The 20,326-nt window shown below is 45.6% G+C and overlaps 1 protein-coding gene across 2 annotated transcripts in view; it reads left to right on the top strand.

Moving 5' to 3' along the window:
• TTC6 (tetratricopeptide repeat domain 6) overlaps positions 1-20,326 on the top strand; it is a 166,833-nt gene that overhangs the window by 38,084 nt on the left and 108,423 nt on the right. For both annotated transcript variants that reach the window (XM_075926901.2, XM_075926899.2), the window contains exons 7-10: positions 5,034-5,193; positions 6,484-6,588; positions 10,290-10,391; positions 15,107-15,169. In XM_075926901.2, coding sequence (XP_075783016.2) covers positions 5,034-5,193; positions 6,484-6,588; positions 10,290-10,391; positions 15,107-15,169 — 430 coding nt within the window. The remainder of the gene's footprint in view (positions 1-5,033; positions 5,194-6,483; positions 6,589-10,289; positions 10,392-15,106; positions 15,170-20,326) is intronic.

Below are 20,326 nucleotides of genomic sequence, written 5' to 3'. Positions count from 1 at the left end.
GTTCCTTTTATCCCCATGCTACCAGCCTTCATTTTAGTCACAGATGCATCAGCTATGGTTTTTGGGATTCATATCGGGTCCCTGCAAATTCAGGGTCTTTGGTTGCCTTGGGATCTGATGATTCATATAAGTGTCAGGGAATTAAAAACTGTGCAGTCAGTCTGCTCCACTTTCCTCCAACATATAGTAGGAAAGAACTTGTGACTATGATTTACATAAACAGAGAGGAGTACAGTCAACCCAACTATACCAGGAGGAAATGTGCTTTGGGGAATTCCCCATAACTAGTTCATCTCAGGGCTTTCAGTTGATCAGGATTTCTGCTTACCTTCCAGATACCCTCAATAGAGCAGGACAGCTCTGACTACACTTAGCATGTTTTATGCCCAGATATCACCAGATCTTATCTTCCAGTTCTGGAGTAATATCCATGTGGACATATTCACAACAAAGTCCACTAGAAAATGCCATTTGTTTTGAAACCAGGTTCATTGATAGGTGTATTCTGTTACACTGAAAGGATCCCCATCTGTATGCCTTTCTTCTGATTTCCTTGCTGCCCAGAGTTTTGTTTAAAGTCAAACAAGGCCATGCTCATCTCAACCTTAGAGCACGAGTGTGGCCTTGACAATACTGGTTCTTGACTCTATTGAGCTGGTCAGTCAAACCTCTGCTGTCTCATTCATTGGATTTAAATGTGATTTGCCACTTTCTCCATCCCAACTTCCAGCCTGCATGTCTCTAGCTGCCACATGCTCTTGCGGGAGTGAGGAGACTTTGCACGCTCCCCTGCCCCCAGACCCAGATCGGCCTGGGAACAGGGAGAGTGCACGAGGACTCCTTCTGTTAGGCACCTACAGGGACCTGCCAGCTGTTTTAAAACAGCTGGCATTTCTCTCAAGGGGGCAGGGTGAGGAAAAGAAGGGGAAGACTTCTCGCACTTCCCCAGCCCAGGCCAATTGGGGGTGGTGGAGCACAAGACGTTTCCTGCCCCCGCCCCTTCTACCAGAGGCTCCGCCCCTTCCGGGGTGGCCCAAATTTCTGAAGTGGCCTCCTTTTAAAAATTATTGCCCACTCCTGGCATATCCTCAGAACATGCATGCCTCAGCCTTGTACTCTACTATCATCTATGCCTAAAACATCAGAGTTTGGAGATTACCTCTGTAAACATACATCTGGTAACTATCTCAGCCTTTCACATCTCGGTGGATAATAAATCCCTTTTCTCTGACCTATTGTTACCAGATCCCTAAAAGTATGATCAGACTGTAACCACATGAACAAGAGCCTATTCCACCTTCAGTTCTGAACTTGCTTCTAGAAAAATGAATAGGACTGCCATCTGATACTTGCTCTTAACTTCACCTCTCTATAAATATGCTATTACTTGCCATTATAGTGGGCAAGTGGAATTCCAGTGTTAGAGCTTCCCTATACAGTTTTCCATAAGGATAACATTTATCTCTGCTCTTGTCCAAAATTTTTCATCCAAGGTAGTTTATAATTTTCATTTTTACCTACATTCCTCCCGATATCCCATATGAACAGAAATTAGGAGAGACTTAAGTTGTTCAATGTGAGAAGGCTTTAGTTTTTAACCTGAAGAGTATTAGGTTCTTTAGAATCTACATGTAGATCTCCATTATGGTTGTGGAAAGGGTTAAGTTTTCACTCAGCAAATCTTATTCTGTAACACTTTATTCATGTATTTATGCTACTGGTTTGCTAATATAACCTTGCCAGCTAGAGTATTGTGCATTCTACTAAAGCACAAGCAAGTCTGGTGACTTCCTTGGGACAAGTGCAGATCACAGCTATATGTAAAGCAGAAACTTCATCATCCATTTACATTTTTGCTTCTCATGCCATTTACCATCAGTCCACAGACAATATCAATTTTGGACAACCTGTGGGTCACATTTGGCCTGTCTGACCCTTCAGTGCAGTCCCTTGAGCACCTACTGGAGAGTGGGGTCAGGACAGCGTTACTGGGAGGAGCCAGCCCAACTCCTGGGCGGCATGGTGAACAAGGACAGCTAGCCATACAATTTCCTTCCCCAATGTGGCCCTGAAGCCAAAAAGTTTGTCCACCTCTGAGGTAGACTGAGCTCACCTCCATGTTCATTTGCTTGTGAGTTACCTACAATGGAATGGACATGTACAAGCACTCGAAGAAAAACTGCTAACTTTCTGTAACTTGTTCTTCAAGATGTTTTGCACATATCCATTCTATCCATGCTCTCCGCAATATGGCTACGTCTACACTGGCCCCTTTTCCGGAAGGGGCATGTAAATTTCAGCAGTCGTCGTAGGGAAATCCGCGGGGGATTTAAATATCCCCCGCGGCATTTAAATAAAAATGTCCGCCGCTTTTTTCCGGCTTTTAAAAAAGCCGGAAAAGAGCGTCTAGACTGGCCCCGATCCTCCGGAAAAAGTGCCCTTTTCCGGAGGCTCTTATTCCTACTTTGAAGGAGGATCGGGGCCAGTCTAGACTCTCTTTTCCGGCTTTTTTAAAAGCCGGAAAAAAGCGGCGGACATTTTTATTTAAATGCCGCGGGGGATATTTAAATCCCCCGCGGATTTCCCTACGACGACTGCTGAAATTTACATGCCCCTTCCGGAAAAGGGGCCAGTGTAGACGTAGCCTATGTGTATCTTTTTCCAATAGTTCTTTTGGAAGAGGCTTTTCTGAAATTTGGCCCATCTACACTGGGCCAAATTTTGGAAAAGCCTCCTCTATTGGAAGAGCTCTTCTTCCTTGTGGGAGGAGGGACACAGGGCTTCCGAAAGAGCACATATGCTCTCCTGTAGTGAGATGTAGCCTCAGGATTGTTAGAACAACTCTATTCTCTTAGAGTATGTCTACACTACAAAGTTAATTCGAACTAACAGCCGTTAGTTCGAATTAACTTTGATAGGTGCTACACATACAAACTGCTAGTTCAAACTTAATTCGAACTAGCGGAGCACTTAATTCGAACTAGGTAAACCTCATTCTACGAGGACTAACGCCTACTTCGAATTAACTAGTTCGAATTAAGGGCTGTGTAGCCATTTAATTCGAACTAGTGGGAGGCTAGCCCTCCCCAGCTTGCCCTGGTGGCCACTCTGGGCACCACCTGGGAAACTCTTCTGCCCCCCTCCTGGCCCCGGAGCCCTTAAAGGGGCACGGTCTGGCTACGGTGCCCATGCCAGGTGCAAGACTGCCAGCACCCAGCCAGCAGACGCTGCACCTGCCACGGCACGAACCAGCCACCCGCTGCCACCCAGCCCTCCGCCTCTTCCCGGGACCAGGCTGGCGGTTCCCAGGAGCCTGCCCGGGGCCGCAAGAGGCGGGCGCCCGCCTGGTCTAGTGCGGACATCGTGGACCTCATCCACGACCTCCGCACTAGGCACAGGAAAGTGGCAGTCTAGGGCAGGATAGCTGCCAGCCTGGCCACCCAGGAGCAGGTTTGCATGAAAATCAAGGTGGTCCAGTGAGACCCCCGACCCTGAGCCCTGAACTTAGAACGGCCATACTAGATCAGACCAAAGGTCCATCTAGCCCAGTAGCCTGTCTGCCGACAGCAGCCAACACTAGGTACCCTGGAGGGAATAGACCGAAGACAATGACCAAGCCATTTGTCTCGTGCCATCCATCTCCAGCCTTCCACAAACAGAGGCCAGGGACACCATTTCTACCCCCTGCCTAATGCCACTCAATGACCCAACCTCCATGAATTTATCTAACTTCTCTTTAAACTCTGTTCTAGTTCTAGCCTTCACAGCCTCCTGCAGCAAGGAGTTCCACAGGTTGACTATTTGCTTTGTGAAGAAGAACTTTCTGTTATTAGTTTGAAGCCTGCTACCCATTCATTTCATTTGGTGTCCTCTAGTCCTTCTATTATGGGAACTAATGAAGAACTTTTCTTTATGCACCCTCTCCACACCACTCATGCTTTTATAGAGCTCTATCATATCCCCGTTCAGTCTCCTCTTTTCTAAGCTGAAATGTCCCAGTCTCTTTAGCCTCTCTTCATATGGGACCTGTTCCAAACCCCTGATCATTTTAGTTGCCCTCCCCTCTCCCACCCTCTCTCTTCCCCTCTCCCACCTCCTTTTCCCAGTCTCCCCGAGTTTTGTTCAATAAAGAGAGTTTCTATTTTTGAACACACGTGTCCTTTCTTTTGTACATCAGGAAGGGGGGCTAGGGAAGGGTAAGTGGAAGGAGGTGAGGAAGGATTGGGGTACGAGCCCCCAATGGGGAGGACTGGGGTGGCTCTGCGTGCTCCTCGGGGTGGAAGCTCTCCTGCAGCCCCCTGATTGACCCCCCCCGGATGGCAGCCTGCGGCAAGTGCAGCCGGGCTGATGGCCGAGTGCTGTGATGTGCCGAGTGTGGGCACTCAGGGCACTCTAAGCCAGGACTGCTTTGCAAGCGGGGAACCCCTGAGAACTGTCTGTCTGGGGTGGGGGTCTGGTCCCTTTAAGCACAGCCCTCGGCTAGCCTGAGATAGCAGCTCCACACTCTAAGTCCTAACCTGATGCCCTGCCGGCACTGCTTCCGGCCATCCTTAACTTCGGTTCAGGGTCCACTCAATGTGGACATGCTAGTTCAAATTAGCAAAATGCTAATTCGAACTAGTTTTTAGGTCTAGATGCACTAATTCGAATTAGCTTAGTTTGAATTAACTAATTTGAATTGTTAGCTTGAATTAGTGCTGTAGTGTAGACATTTCCTTATACAAATATACAGTGGTATGTGGCAACAGAGGGAGCTCAAGGTGCCCCAATGGGTACCACTGAGAAAAAAGGTTCTCATGTACCTACAGTGGAATGGACATGTGCAACACATCTTGAAGAACACTAGTTACCCAAAAGTAGGTAACCATATTATTCCTGACTTCTCCCCTTCTAAGGAAAGAACTTTAGTAATTTTATATATTCTTTCATCTTTAGTTTATTCACAAGGAAAATTAAGTAACGTTACATTATTTTTCTTACTGTTTCAAATAACTGACATTTGAGCAATTTAATCATGTTGTATTGCACTTCAGAATTTGTTATGAAGGAGTTCCTGTTTCAGAACTATACCAGGAGAATCAGAAAGATGGAATCAATGTTTTGCCACCACATACATCAGGAAGTTTAACAGAATGGCAAAAAATAGCTGAATATTATGTTGAAAAGCCACGACTGGAACTCTTAGGAGAGAAAGTAAGAACAAATATTGATAAAAATGTACAGTGAACAGTTTTACAAATAATTTCTCTGAACCAGAAAACATTCATAAATCATTTTGTTAGTATGTGCCATTCAGGAATTGAAGGTAACAGTTAGCAGATTTTCCCCAAATATTTGCCCGTATACATTTTTATCATACCTAGTCTCAAAAGCAGAAAAGAGTCTAGTCTCTTATATGTGGAAATCATCCCCCCTCATATCCAGTTCGTTATGTGAATTATTATTACATGGGAACATAGGAATTACCCTACTCGATCAGACAAGTGGTCTCAGTATTCTGTCTCAATCTGTGGCTAATATCTGAAGCTTCATAGGAAGGGACAAGAATCCTTGCAGTAGCTGGTTTGGGGATAACCGCTCCCCACCGCAAAGAGGTTTCGTTTTAACCACCAGTAATTACAGGTTGGCTTGTGTTCTGAAGTTGAGGGCTTATATCCCTTCCAAGACTTAATTTTTAAAATATCATATCCTATAATACTCTGAATATTATTGTTAACCATACATTTTTCTAAACCTTTTTTTGAATCCTCCTAAGCCGTTGGCCTCAATTATATCACATGGCAATGAATTCCACAAGCTATTTGTGCATAGCATTAAAAAGTATTTCCTTATATCTGTTTTAAATTTGCAAACTTTTCATTTAATACTGCATTGTAATTGGTTGCATTGAACAACAAAAATTTAAGATGGTAAGAAATATTTATGGCCATAGATAAATTAAAATGTTTGCTTTAAAATTTTATAAAGCTTAAGTTTTTAAGTACAGTGATCATGCCTGAGCCAAATGCTAGAATGTGCAATCTTCTGAAAAGTGATATAATTTGTAATATTGTCAGTGTGTGAGCTATAAGAATCTGATAGTCAAGTTCTTATCTGCTTTAGTAGTGATTTAGCAATAAGAAGGGAAATTTTAATATTTACAATGGTAAATATTTGTTTTGAGTACTAGGGTTTCTTTTAATTGTTAAATGATTAGTAAAACAGATTAGAAACTTGTAGTTGATGTTGCTAATGCCAAAAATGGCCTAATTTTCTGAATGATAGCAAGTGCCAGCATTAGGTTGAGAAACGTCATTGAACAATGAATTAAAAAATGCATAGAGCTGCACCAGATAGTTTATTTAGGCTCAGAAGTGTGTCTCGTCACTTGAAATTAACTTATTAAATATATTCAGATTCAGTTATATTCAGATCATAATAATTCAATTTAATGTGTGGTGTGGCTTGGTTTTAATAGATAACTATAGTTTGTTGGTTTTGAAGGTTTCTGTTTATCCAGGAACTCTAAAAATGTTTTGGGCTCCAGCTCCACCAAAATTTTCTGCGCCGCTTTCTTTCATGAAGGAAACCTTATTTCCTATGTATCAGGTAAATATTTTAAACGTTTTCTCTGTGTTGCTACCTTTTAAAAATATATACCGCTGTTATAATTTATGCTACTATTTTTATTGAAGTTTCTTTAGTAATATCTATAGATTATAATATGTATGATCTGTTGTACATATTGCATAATTTGCTTTGGTTTTAAATTCAGTTTCTGGAATAATGGAATTTCCTGTACAAGTTGGACCTCCCTGGTCCAGCACCTTTGGGACCTGGCAGATCCCAAATGTGGGAATTTGCCGTATCAGGGAGGTCCCCTGCCACTAACTCCGAAGCCCACTGGTGACTCTGCTTCTGGCTGTCATTGGCCACCCTACTGACGGCTTTAGCCAGGCTGCCTGCTGCTTGTCTTGGCTTGGCAGGCTGCTGCGGCCCCTGACTCCCAGCCCCACCGGGTTCCCAGCTGCAGCCCTCCTGCTGCCTGACTCCCAGCCACTGGGGCTGTCTAGTCCAGGAACATCTACGCTCCTGCCCAGATCGCGAGTGTTGCCAGACCAGAGAGTCCTGGTGTACGGAGGTGCAATCTGTAGTAATTTACGCTACTTAATATAGTGGCCACCTTTAATAAGGTGCATCTACACAGCAGGACTTAACTCGAAATAAGCTACGTTAATTGAGCTATGTCAATTGAGTAGCTTATTTTGAAATAGCTTATTTTGAAATTGGGAGTCTCTACACAACACTTATTTCGAAATAGAGCACTTTTCCTCCGACTTCCCTTACTTCTTGTACAATGAGGGTTACAGGAGTCAGAGTAAAAAGTCCTTCAGCTTGACAGTATTTCCACATTATTTCGAAATTGTATGCTGTGTAGTCATGGAGTAAGTTATTTCAAAATAACGCTAGTTACTTCAAAATAATGTTGCTGTGTAGACGTACAAATATTGTATGGTATTTGTTTTAATTGCATTTTAATAATTACCACCTTTCTCACTTAATACTTTTATATTTTAAAAAGGTGTTTTTCAATGTGTATTCTTTCTTTTAGTAAACTTTATAAAGTTACTTTATTAAGTCTCAGTGTGTGGTAGCTTATCACTGGTTTCTGTTAAAGTCTGATAACCCCTCATCCCCACACATTAGCAATTTAGATAGAAAATAATTTTAGAAATGTCAGTGTGTTTTTAAATTTTGTAATGTTGTTCTGCAATAACATTTTTGTTGTGCAAATACATTTGGCAGCCAACAGACCATCCAAGCTAGTGGACATGTCTAGTGCTTGGTGCTGGCACTCAAACTATGGAGAAGCCTGTAATCCATATACAATACTTTAGTGCAGGGGTGGCCAACCCGTTAGAGACAAAGAGCCAAAATAGTGGTGGATAGAGTGCGAAAAGCCATGTACCGGAGGGAGGGTGGGGGCAGAGGAAGTTGTTGAGCAAAAAAACAAAACAAAAAAAACCGCACTAGGGGAAAATAGGTGCCGGTACACCATCCCAGGGCATACCATCACAAAGAAAGTACTGGGAAGGGGTGAGAAGTGCAAGCTCTGGGAGGGAATTTGGGTGCAGGCGGAAGTAGAGAAGAGGATGCTGGCTCAGGGAGGGGACTCCAGGCTGGAGACTGCTGAGGTCAGGTGGAGGGTTGGGGTGCTGAACAAGCCGCAGGCTTGTGGCTGTGACGGTGCAGGAGTTTGGGCTGGGGTGAATGAGGGGCTCAGGGCAGGGAGGCTGGGAGTATGATGGGCTCAGGACACAGATTTACAGTGTGTGGATGGTGCAGGAGTGTTATGGCAGAAGACTGGGGATGTGGGGGTGCAGGAGTTTGGGGATGTGAGAGGCTCAGGATAGGGGGTTCCAGTGTATGATAGGCTCAGGTTTGGGGTCTGGGTGTGTGTGTGTGCAGGTGTGTGATGATGCTGCGGCCAGATGGGGGCTTGGCCTCAATTGGGGGCTTGTTGGCCAGGCTTCATTTTTAAATAAAATATTATGTCAAACACAAAATGTTTCAGCGTTGTCTTTATCTATGAGAGGGGCAGGGAACCTGTTTTGAGTCAAGAGTCACTGACCCAAAGAAAAGTCAGTTGGGACCACACAAGTGAGATGCAAAAAATCAACCGCTTCGAAACCCCCCAAGCCTCACTAATGTGGCCCCAGGTCTGCTGGTGGGGGCAGGGGACAGGGTGCTGGGGTAGGGTGCTGGGACAGGGTACTCGTGGTGGGGGGTGGGAGAGTCTGGCCAGGGGAAGGGGACAGAGACAGCTGGGGCCAGTACCTGGGGATCCCAGATCTTAGGAAGCATGCTGGCTCCTCTTCCCCTCCCCTCCCTCAGATACCCCCCCCCCCCCCCACTCTAACCAATCCCCCTCCCCTTCTCCAGAGCTAGGCACCCCCCAACCCAATACCCCTCTCCTTCCCCAGAGCCAGGCCCCGTCCCTTCTAACCCAATCCCCCTCCCTCCCAACCTAATTCTTGGGTCCTGGAGGCAGAGCCGCTGCCGCTACAGCCACGTGCGTCTCCCTCCAGGCGCTGGGGCATGTGCGCTCAGTGGCCGGCCTTGAGATGTGCTGGCTGGGACACTGTGTATGCCCCCCAATTCAATCCCCCTCCCTTCCCCTCCTCCAGACTAGAGCCAGGCATCCCTCCCTCCCCCTGCTCTAACTCAATCCCCCTCCTCCCCGCTCTAACCTAATTCTCGGGTCCCAGAGCTGCCGCCGCTGCTACAGCCGTGCGTCTCCCTGCAGGCACTGGGGTGCTTGCGCTGAGTGGCCAGCATGCCATGCGCACCCCCCAACCCAATTCCACTCCCCTCCCCCAGAGCCAGACACCTCTCCTTCCCACTGTAACTCAATCCTCCTCCCCCCCCCAACCTTATGCTTGGGTCCCAGAACCAGAGCCACTGCTACCGCCCCACGCATCTGGGATGCCACGTGCACCCCTCACACCTGATCCCCCCTCCTCTCCCTTCCTCTTCTCCAGAACCAGGCATCTCCCCCCCATTCTAACCCAGTTCCCCATTCCCATTAACTTTATGCCCAGGTCTTGGAGCTGGAACTAATGCTGGTGCCGCCGCCACACCCGGAGCCCACTCAGCAGATGGCTACTAGCAAGTGCAGGCTGGGACGCTGTGTGCGACCCATCCTGCACATGCAGGATATGACGCAGTGTACTGGGGACCATGAATGGAATGGCTTGGGCAGTGAGCATGCATGTGGCTCAGAGTGGCCCGGCCATGGGAATGGCTGACCTTAGCGGTTCTGGGTTGTCCACCATTGCTCTAGTGCTAGAGATGCACTAAAAAAAAGATTCTTTCTTATGCATAGGGGAGTCTACAGCAGAATTAAACCTGGCATAGCTAGTTCTTATGCCACTCGCTCTCAGTCTCATCATGATGGAGTACAGCCAGAGTAAGTTGTGCTCTGGCTACTCTTAACTGTTACATGCTGTGTTGAGGATGATTGCCTTTTGGCATTAATTACCAAAGCCAGGAAACAGCTGTTTAGAGAATCAGGGAATACTAGCCCTTGGTGGCAGCCTTACCCGCTGTCACATCAAACAGATCTTGACCATAACAGAGTCTTGCCCACAGTGTCTGCACATATTAGATGTGAACTAAATTATAATTCTATAAAAACATTAGATTAGCTAAAGTATGTGCTATAGTAAGTGGCACATTGCTGTATTTATTGTAACATTTAAAATTTTAATAATAATATAACATTAATATTAAATACGTTAATGTTACAGAGCAATGTTATTGAGGGTGTTGTAGTTGAAGATTTTTCAGCTGATCTTCAAGATGAAGACTCAGAGTCTGAGGATGATCTTGACATATACAGTTACATGGTGGTATGTATGTATTTCAGTAAGATAGCTTTCAATTTAAATTAATCCCAACTGCTTCCTTGCCAAGAATTAAGGGCTTAACAAAAACATTCTGAATATTTGGATAAAAATATTTTGTGCCAATTAACTGTTTCTGGTATTCTTATGTTGAAAGTATTTTTACTGAGTAATTGAAATACAATATTTAAAATTGCTTCATTCGTGAACAGACATAACATGTCATATTTCATTCTTTAAAGTTAGAATGTTCTTGACTCAGAATGCTGGATATTTTAGTATAGCAGTCCAGTGAGATCAACTGTAAATTGAATTTTCCCTTCATGTATGGGAATCTCTCTCTCTCTCTCTCTCTCTCTCTCTCTCTCTATATATATATATATGGAGAGATCCATCACACAGTCTAAAGACCCTTTTCTCCTTACACTTTGTGTCTGTTTGCAATGGAGGGTACTCATCTCTTGTAAGAGCTTCCTGTCAGCTCGATGTGATCCTGCACTCTTTCTCTCCATGCCTGGTACCCCAGTTTGGCTGCTGTAGATAGGTCTTCAGTTGCTCAGCACAGTTAGGGTTGTCAGATGGTTTCAACAAAAAATACCGGACACGCTTGACATTACATCACAATCTACATTACATCTTATTTAGAAAATACCGGATATTTATATTTTCTCATTTATATTTTCTCAATTTGTTTCCCAAACAGAAAGCTCAAATACTAGACTGTCTGGTTCAAAACTGGACACCTGGTAACCCTAAGCACAGTGGCTGAATCACCCAGTTAATAGGTGAATGGATGAACTCTTTCTATGGTAGCAAAGGTTCAATCAGGACTATCATTGTGCCCTTGTGGATATCTGCAGCCCTGTCCCTGGTCTCAGTTCTCATCCCCTTCTTTGCTAGCTTTAAGTCCATCTCTGTCTTACTATAGAGAACTACCTCCTGGGCTTTTTCCCTGGAGGCTGTCCTTCACAGTTCTTTCTCACTCTCTCACTTCTCCAGTCAGGTCACTGCTTAAGTTCATTCCTCTTCCTGGGGTGGTTAACTAAGAGTTCATCAGACAGTCTATTTTTCCTTACTAGTATCTTCAGCCTTGTCCTTGAGCGCTTTAAATTACAGCCTTGTGCTTGAGCTTCTAAATAAACCTTATCCCAATATCAGGGCTTAAGATACTTGCCCAGGCCTCCGCACTCTTCTGGGTTTAAACCCAGGGACCCTATAAGCAGTAGCTACATACTATTTCCCTTTATAATTGATATTCTTGCATTCCCTGGGCTGCTTTCCATTCATCATTGAATTCCCTTCATCTGTTTCTATTTGAGGAGTGTCTCGTCATAGCCTCTTTGCCTGGAGAATTTTTCAGTCTTTTCTCTTCTGGTCTTAGCCAGGAACTGTCTTGATCAGCCCCTGCAACTCCTTTTATCTGAGCCAGCAGTTCTCTGTTAAGGCTACAGAGAAGCAAACAATCTAGGCAAGCCTGGAGGACCAACCTTCACTGTATCTTTCCTGGGGTGGCATGGGGACTAAAGAGAGCCTCAGTAGGCATGATACATCCTATCACATTAAAATAAAATGATTATGTAATACTTTAGGGCTCTGCGTAGTGCAATTAACAGTTATTTTGGAAAGAAATTTATAGAAAGAAAATGCATCCAATTTTTTCTTCACTAGAAAAGTAGGTTATGTTGGAACACAACTGTGGCTGATGTTAGCTAACATGCTGTTAAGCGTGATTTTGCAGTCAGGGATCTCCGTGTTTATGTAAGCGGGGGAATGGTCCCGCTCTTGTGGGGAACTTTCCTGGCTTCTATACACCCCGGTGAAATGAACCAGCGAAAGGATCTGAGTCCCCGCTCCCACTTCCTTTACCCCACGGCTCCCTGATCCTGAGGGCTCCCCCTCCACTCTCCTGAGTAGCAGAGCCCTTGAAACCCCAACAAGGCTGGGCCCAGGTTTCCTGGGGCTTAATCCCTGACCTTGTAGTCACTAGGGGCAGGAGTTAGGGTGTCCCCACTCCGAGGTGCTCTTTTTACACTGCAGGCCTTCTTGGCCCAGTGATCACTTCATAAGGTTCAAAGCAAATACAATTTATTAAACATCAACTGATTAAAGAGAATAGAATAAGAAACAATGAGAATGGTTAAATGAGAACACACAGCCCTGCTCTGTAGCACAGGCACATCCACACAGCAGTCTGCAGAGTGTAAGGACAGTTCACAGTCTCTTCCTTAGAAGCCCTGGATGTGCTGCAAGGGGCTGCAGGCTGGACACGCTTGCACTGGCAGTGACCACACAGCCTCAGTCTCTAAGTGGCCAGACCCCTCTCCCAGTCCAGAGCCTTTCCCCACACTTTGCAGGTCCCAGTAGCTCACCACATCCAGCTGCAGGCTGTGCTGCTTGGCCAGTTCCAGCTCTTTGTGTTGCTTCTCTGTTCCTTTTGGCTTTCTGAGCACTGCCAGTCTGCTGCTCAACACAGGGTCTGCACTGCTTGGCCTGTCTGTGTCTGGTTCTGTCGCTACAGGACTTCTTCTTGTACTCCTCTTTCAGCTCTCTGTCTTTGCAGGACCTCTTCTGCACACAGCTTGTTTGTTCAGAGACAGAGCCAGAACAATCCTCACTTACAACCTGTCAGTCAGGCTGAGCTGGAGTGTTGACTGCTTTCCATTGTCTCTGGGGTCTGTCAGTCTCATGAACCCTTCCCCTTCTGAAGCTGGTAAACCAAAAAACTCCCACAGAGTTTTAGTAAGGGGTAACAGTCCCCTTACATTTAGAATAGTGTTAGCTGATTGAGAGTAAATTAATGAAACCATATATTTAACCTTGACAAGGTGACACTATGTTAAACTGCCTTGTCTCTGTCTTTACTGTCTATTGCAAAGCAACATTTAACACCAGTTTAACTAACACAATTCTTCTAAGTCATGTTCTAACTTAATTTCATTTTCAAGTGAAGAATAGCCCCTGATTATATTACTGCACATTTTAGCCTGACCAGGAGTTCAGCGGGCATACAGGCTGCTGCTGGGACAACAGCATTAGCTTATTGGAATACATCTAATAAAAAGCAGTATGCACCCAGCTTCATCCAGCTCACTTTCATGTGCAAAACTGTGGTGACAATCTCAGTAGAATTAAGGCAGAATAACTTTCCAAATGAATGATCCATGTGATAGTCTAATATGCTAAACCAGTGGTCCCCAATCTTTTGGGGCTGCTGGGCTAGGTGAGGGCGGGGCCATGTACGTGCTGTGTACCTGGGGTGGCACTGTGCATGTGCCGTGCGCTCGGGGGCAGCGGCCGCGCATGCGCCGGGTGCCTGGGGCCTGGGGTGCAAGAATGGCTTAGGCTGGCCCTGGTCACTTGGTGGGCACACATAAATGCCCCGGCAGGCACCATGGCGCCCACAGGCACCGCATTGGGGACCACTGTGCTAATCTGTAAATATGAAACATGCTAGAAGATTTATCTGACATTGTTCAAGTTCTTAATTCAATTAATTTTCATTTTTCTTCATCTAAATTATTGCTCTGGGGTGGGGTTTAGCTGAAGGTTTCAGTATGCAGGTGGTTCTGGGGAGAGAGGACTACACCAGCCCTTTCTTACCATAGCAGGTTGGGGCAAGGTGAAAAGCGCATCTCCGTGGCCCTTGTAGCTTGAATGGGTACAGCCAAGGGAGGGGAGCATGTTCCCTGGCTAGGGCAGATCCGGGTTCATCTGCCCCCCTGTGCTTCCCAGCCAGAGTGAGGAATGCAGCAAACTGCATTTTCCCCAGACTCATTAACAAAGGGGAACATCCAGCAACATCCTCATATGAATCAGGAGAAGGAGCTTCACATGTCCCCTGCCCTCCCTAGAGGGTGCCTGGAGACTCGGAGGCTCAGCACTGGGGCAGTCCCGGATGAGAGTGGGGTGCAGCCCCGTTCACTTGCCTTTTGATTCTGTCTCTTTTCTGTATGGTTTTATGAGAAGCAATCCCATTTCAGGCACATCCTGTTTTCTTGGCACAACCAAACTTTTACCTTGGTTTAACTTATGATAAAGGGAAGCTGCACATTGGATTTGGTGGTCCTAGTGCTTACTGTTTAGGAGGAGTTCTTGAACAGACAGACAGATGGACACACAGATACACTCACACATAGGCAAACTCTCTCAAATATATAGTAGAAGAGATTACTATTAAGTTTTTGTGTTAGATTATGAATTGGATGGGACTGCTGTTTTATAGCTGTTGGAGATGAAGTGACTATCCTGTGGAATATTGGAGTGTGTCATTGACAGCATTGTAGGTAAAGTGAATGTGGGAAAGAATGTTAGAGATTTTACCTTTAGCTTTTTATTTTCATGATTTCAAGATCTGTGAGGGATGGGTGTGTCCTCATGCAACTTTAGTTGTCAAATCAATAAAAAAATTTATTTTGGTAATATTTCACGGTATGTACTTAATAACATAACTAGACTAGTATTAAGTTTCATATCTACCAAAAAACCAAGACTTGATAATAAGAAATATAAGTAATGTTTTTCTGCTTTTGTTTTAATTCTGACTTTGTAATCTTAGTTCTTCATTGACATTCATAGCATTAAACCAGCTGTAAAACAGAAAATTTGTCAGGAAAAACTATCATTTTTTAAAAATTGCATAATTGAGAGTTAAGTAAATGAAGGCTCCACTTTTACTAGACATGGACTATGATAGCTCTATTTTAATTTTATTTTATTTGTAGTCAAAAAGCACATTAAGAAGATGCAAGTCAAGTCCAGATTGTGATGCCACTGAAAAATTAAAGGTACTGTAATTTAGTCACTTTTATTGTTTTCCTTTAGATTTTACAGGCCAGTCTTTGTCCTTTGGTGGTTGATTGTTTCAGTCTGCAATACATTTAAAGAAAGAACACGTACAGAATAATAATATTGTACAAAATATATTTAAAATTAACTGCTTTTCTGTTTTCCTTTCTGCTTAATTAAAAAAAAATAGATTAAATGAAAGTTCTCTTTCAAGTGGATTGGTATCTTTCAGTTTCAATACAAAAGGCTGGAGATCTGTATTGAGAGTCTCCTGTTGACTTCAGAGGGAATTGGGTAGGTCAGTGGTTCCCAATCTGTGGTCCATGGACCTCTGGGGGTTCATGAGAGCACTGTCAGGGGTCCGCAGAAAATTTTTTAAAGGAAGGGCCCGATCCTTACTTTTCTTTTCCTTTTCTTCTTCCTCCCCATGCTGGAGCACAGGGGATGGAGTAACCGTGCACACCAGGATACTGCTTGGTTTTGATTCTGTTCTCTGGAAGCTAAGGGAGCATGTGGAAAGTGCTTGCATGCAATGAATGCCTCCCACGCCTAGCTGGTGTATGAGAGGCATACACAGGATATAAGCACTTTCCCCTCGCTCCCTTAGCGTCCGGGGAATGGGATCAAAAGCAAGCTGTGTCCTGGTGCTCATGGCTACTCTTCCCCCACACATGCTCCCAAAATTCTGCCCTTGCCCCCTACCCTCCCAAAATTCCACCCTTGAGGAGTTGGTAGCTCTAGAGCTTCCTTGTCCATGAGATCCCCCTTGCTCTTTGGATGGGCAAGGAATGGAGGGGACAGCAGGTGAGAAAGCAGCGCAGGCAAACAGCAGCCAGTGGGACCTGAGAAGCTCCGTGCCCTACAGTCGGCGCATCCCTCAGCTCATATTGAAGCTGACAAGCTGCGACTGAACTCTGGAGTTGGCTTATAAACAGGTCAGTCACTTTTTACTATTTTTTTCTTTTGAATACGTCACTCCTCTCTAGCCATTCAAAAGCTATTCGAGTGGCAGGAAAAGTTTAGTTGGACTAGCAAGAATGGATCGTTTGTGGGGTGTCTGTGAAATGCTAATAAATTAAAAGGGGTATGTTCAAAAAGATTGGGAACCACTAGATTAGGATTTTTATTCATGTGAGTAGTCTTTACCAAATTAATCACACATAGGTGGGACAAGATTGATGAATAAAGGCTTGCTTCTTATATTATAAACACACTGGCATAGTGATATTGTGTTTTTCCTATTTGTAAAGTGCTGTGTACATTTTAAGGTACTACAGAAATAAATAATATTTCTGACAATATTTCAGATTGCTTAAGATAGCAATAAATAATGCAAATGTTGCTTACCAATCACACAACCTGTATGACTTTGACCTTAACTGCATTATAAAGGTAATATTTTATTAAGACAAATCAGTTTGTGGATTCTATTTAAGATGTACGTTCGCCATCACTCAACAGATGAGGGCTTGTGACTAGATTGCAGTGGATATAATAACATGGAGCTTGTAAGGAATATATGTGTATGGTGGAGAGGAGAATATGAAAATAACTGGCAAGAAACAGGGCTTTCCAAGCAGATGTGAGAATCTTATTGCTCTAGGAATCCCACACTGGGGCAGGGAACCTCCACAGTTGCCAACTGAAATTCACATTTTTTTCAGTTTTACTGCTGCACTACTGCTGGACCATGGAATATATTTGATTTCAGAAACACAATAAGTTGCTGTTTCTGAACATTTTTTTAGGTTTTCTGGTGTGCAAGAAATGTTGAAAAAATTACTACTTCTTCAAGGATGTCCCCGCGGGTGCTCCACTATGGGTGCTGGGCTTGCCCCGGTGCTACAGACGGAATCTTGTGATGAGCAGTGTTCGGCCGGACCGCGCATGTGCCGCAGACTTTCAGCTTTCACGCTCTTTTCTGTCTCATGCGGTCCGGCCCCCTGCCAGTTCCTCTTCACTGCCTCAGGCTGCAGATGCTTGGAACCATGCTCTTCATTTAGCTCATTGAACTCGATTATTTCTAGTTCCCTCCTTGTACATACACCCTTAGTTTGTTTCCCTTGTTTCTTAGATTCATCTCCCTGATTCTAAGAAATCGATCCTGAGGTCAGTAATCCAAGAGGGCTACACAGCAGCGAGAACGTCCCTCCAAATAGCCATGGACATCGCTGACACCGCTGCTCTCTCTACTGCCATTGCCATCATTATGCGCAGAGCTTCTTTCCTTCAAGCGGCGGGAGTTCCGAAGGAACTACAGGCCGAAGTCGAGGACTTACCCTTCGACAAGGATAAGCTCTTTGCAGAGACCACAGATTCAATCTTGCACTCCTCTAAAGACTTCCAAACAACCTTGCGAACTCTGAGGATGTACGCTCCCCCCTTTAAGAGACGCCGGTACTCACCATACTAGTGCAGATATGACTACTCCTACATCAGACATCAGTGGCAGCAGCAACACCAGCAACAGAGGCCCTTCGACAACCAACGCTCTCGCCAGAGGCCTCAGTGACTCCGAAACCCAAATGGCAGGACGAACATGCCTCCCAACAACAAGCAACAGGTTTGATGCATTGGTCGGGGGGAGCAGACAGTCACAGGCAGCACCATGAATCGTACAACCCAGCTTTTTCACCACTAGTTGAGGCCCTTTCTACATCAGTGGGCAAAAATCACTACAGACAGATGGGTCCTCGAGATTGTTCAGTCTGGCTACGTATCCCTTTCATAGCCATCCCACCAACCACCCCTCCCATCCCGTCCCTCTTCAGGGACCCCTCTCATGAGGTCCTCCTCCGAGTAGAAGTCGACCGCCTTCTCTCTCTGGGTGCCATAGAGCCAGTCCCAAAGGATTTCAGGAACAGGGGCTTTTACTCGCATTATTTCCTCACCCAGAAGAGGTCCGGAGGTTGGCGCCAAATTCTAGATCGCCTCAGTTTGAATAAATATCTCAAGAAACAACTATTCAAAATGACGACTTTAGTTGCCATAATCCCTGTGTTAGATCCAGGATGCCTTTTTCCATGTCCCTATCCATCCAGCTCACAGGAGGTTCTTACGCTTCGTCATGGCAAAGGACCATTTCCAATACAATGTCCTCCCCTTCGGGCTATCAGCAGCCCCCAGAGTGTTTTCAAAAGTTCTATCCTTGGCCACGGCCTTCCTCCGGCACCAAGGGGTACTCATCTTCCCTTACCTGGACGATTGCTTACTCAAGGGCCCTTCTGCACACGAGGTCTCCCAGATGGCTCACCTCACAAGGCAAGTCTTTCAGTCGCTTGGACTCCTCCTCAACGAGCAAAAGTTCATTTTGCACCCCACTCAGAACATCAAGTTCATTGGGGCCTGCATGGACTCACTTGCTGGCCGAGCGTTCCTACCCTTACAAAAGTTTCAAGCCATACAAGACCTCATTCATACCATCACCATCAGCCCTACCGTTCCACTTGTTACATGCCTCAGACTGATGGGCCATATGGCCGCCACAACATATATGGTGAAATACGGCAGATTGCATCTGCGCGCCCTTCAGTACTGGCTGACTCTTGTATATGACCATACCAGATACGATCTCTGCAAGCCGGTAACACCGCCACCTGGCGTTCTCCAATCACTCCTATGGTGGACCAGCCACAGAAACCTGCTGTCAGGTATACCTTTCCATCGGCAGGAGCCACTCCACCAAATCACAACAGATGCCTCCCTGCTAGGCTGGGGGGGCTCACATGAGGTCCCTCTCAGTCCAAGGCCAATGGTCCCCACAAGAAGCACGCCTACACAAAAACCTTCTATAGCTACGTGCCATTTTCAACGCATGCAAATCCTTCCTCATCTACATTCAAAACACCACGGTGAGAATACTCACGGAAACATCACAGCCATGTATTATGTGAATCGCCAGGGCGGCGCTTGCTCCTGTTCCCTATGCATAGAAGCCATCCACTTTTGGAACTAGTGCATGCGCCACGGAATAACACCTACAGTATCCTACTTACCTGGCACCACAAACATGACGGCAGATTTCCTGAGAAGACACTTCCATGTGAAGCACAAATGGGAAATGCATGATGGCGTCCTATGCGAGATCTTCCAACGTTGGGGTACTCCCTGAGTGGACCTCTTTGCAACTCCCGCCAATACAAAATGCTGCAAGTACTGCACCAGGGCGGGCCTAGGCTGCGCATCCCTGGGGGACGCCTTCCTTATGACTTGTCGTGGAACCCTTCTCTATGCATTCCCCCCCATACCTCTGATCCCCAAATCCTCCAGAAGCTGAAGGCGGTTGGGGCAATGCTAATCCTCATAGCCCTGGACTGGCCTCGCCAGCACTGGTTTCCCTTCCTCCACTGTCTATCCGTGCGGACACTGATCCGCCTTCCGCCTCTCCACAATCTCCTCACACAAGACCGAGGACGCCTGAAACACCCCCAGATTCAAACCTTGAACCTAACAGCATGGTTCCTAACTGGCTGACTCCATTCGAATCCCTCTGCTCCGTTCCAATCCAACACGTCCTAGTACACAGTAGACGACAAACCACGAGAAAAACTTACCTTCACAAGTGGCGCAGATTCTCCTCCTGGTGTACCTTAAACCACCACGATCCGACACATCCGTTGATCCCCTCCGTACTGGACTAGGTGTTGCACCTGAAGGACAAGGCCTTGCATTAGCCTCCATCAGGGTACACCTCACAGCAATATCAGCATTCACATCACCGATAGGTGATGTTTCTGTCTTCGCCCATCGTACTACTAAGAGATTTCTCAAGGTCCTTACCAACATGGCCCCAACGCACGACCCAGTCCAATCTGTGTGGAACCTGGATATAGTCCTTGACGCCCTAATGAGGCTGTCTTTCGAGCCTCTGGCGACTGTATCCTTGCATTACCTCACTTTGAAAACCGTTTTCCTGCTTGCCATAACATCGGCACACAGAGTGTGCGAGCTTTCCGCCATGATGGCCACGCCACCATATACAATTTTCCATAAGGATGGAGTAGTCTTAAGACCCAAGATTCATACCCAAAATCGTCTTCCATTTCCATATCAACGAACCAGTGATCCTGCCAACCTTTTTCCCGAAGCCCCATGCTTCACCACGAGAAGCGGCCCTACACTCCTTGGACACCCGGAGGGCCTTAGCGTTCTACATA

This window comes from Pelodiscus sinensis, chromosome 5 (assembly GCF_052426305.1).
Source record: "Pelodiscus sinensis isolate ZL-2025 chromosome 5, ASM5242630v1, whole genome shotgun sequence".
Classification (NCBI taxonomy): Eukaryota; Metazoa; Chordata; order Testudines; family Trionychidae; genus Pelodiscus; species Pelodiscus sinensis.
This window is presented reverse-complemented; position numbering and strand designations above follow the sequence as displayed.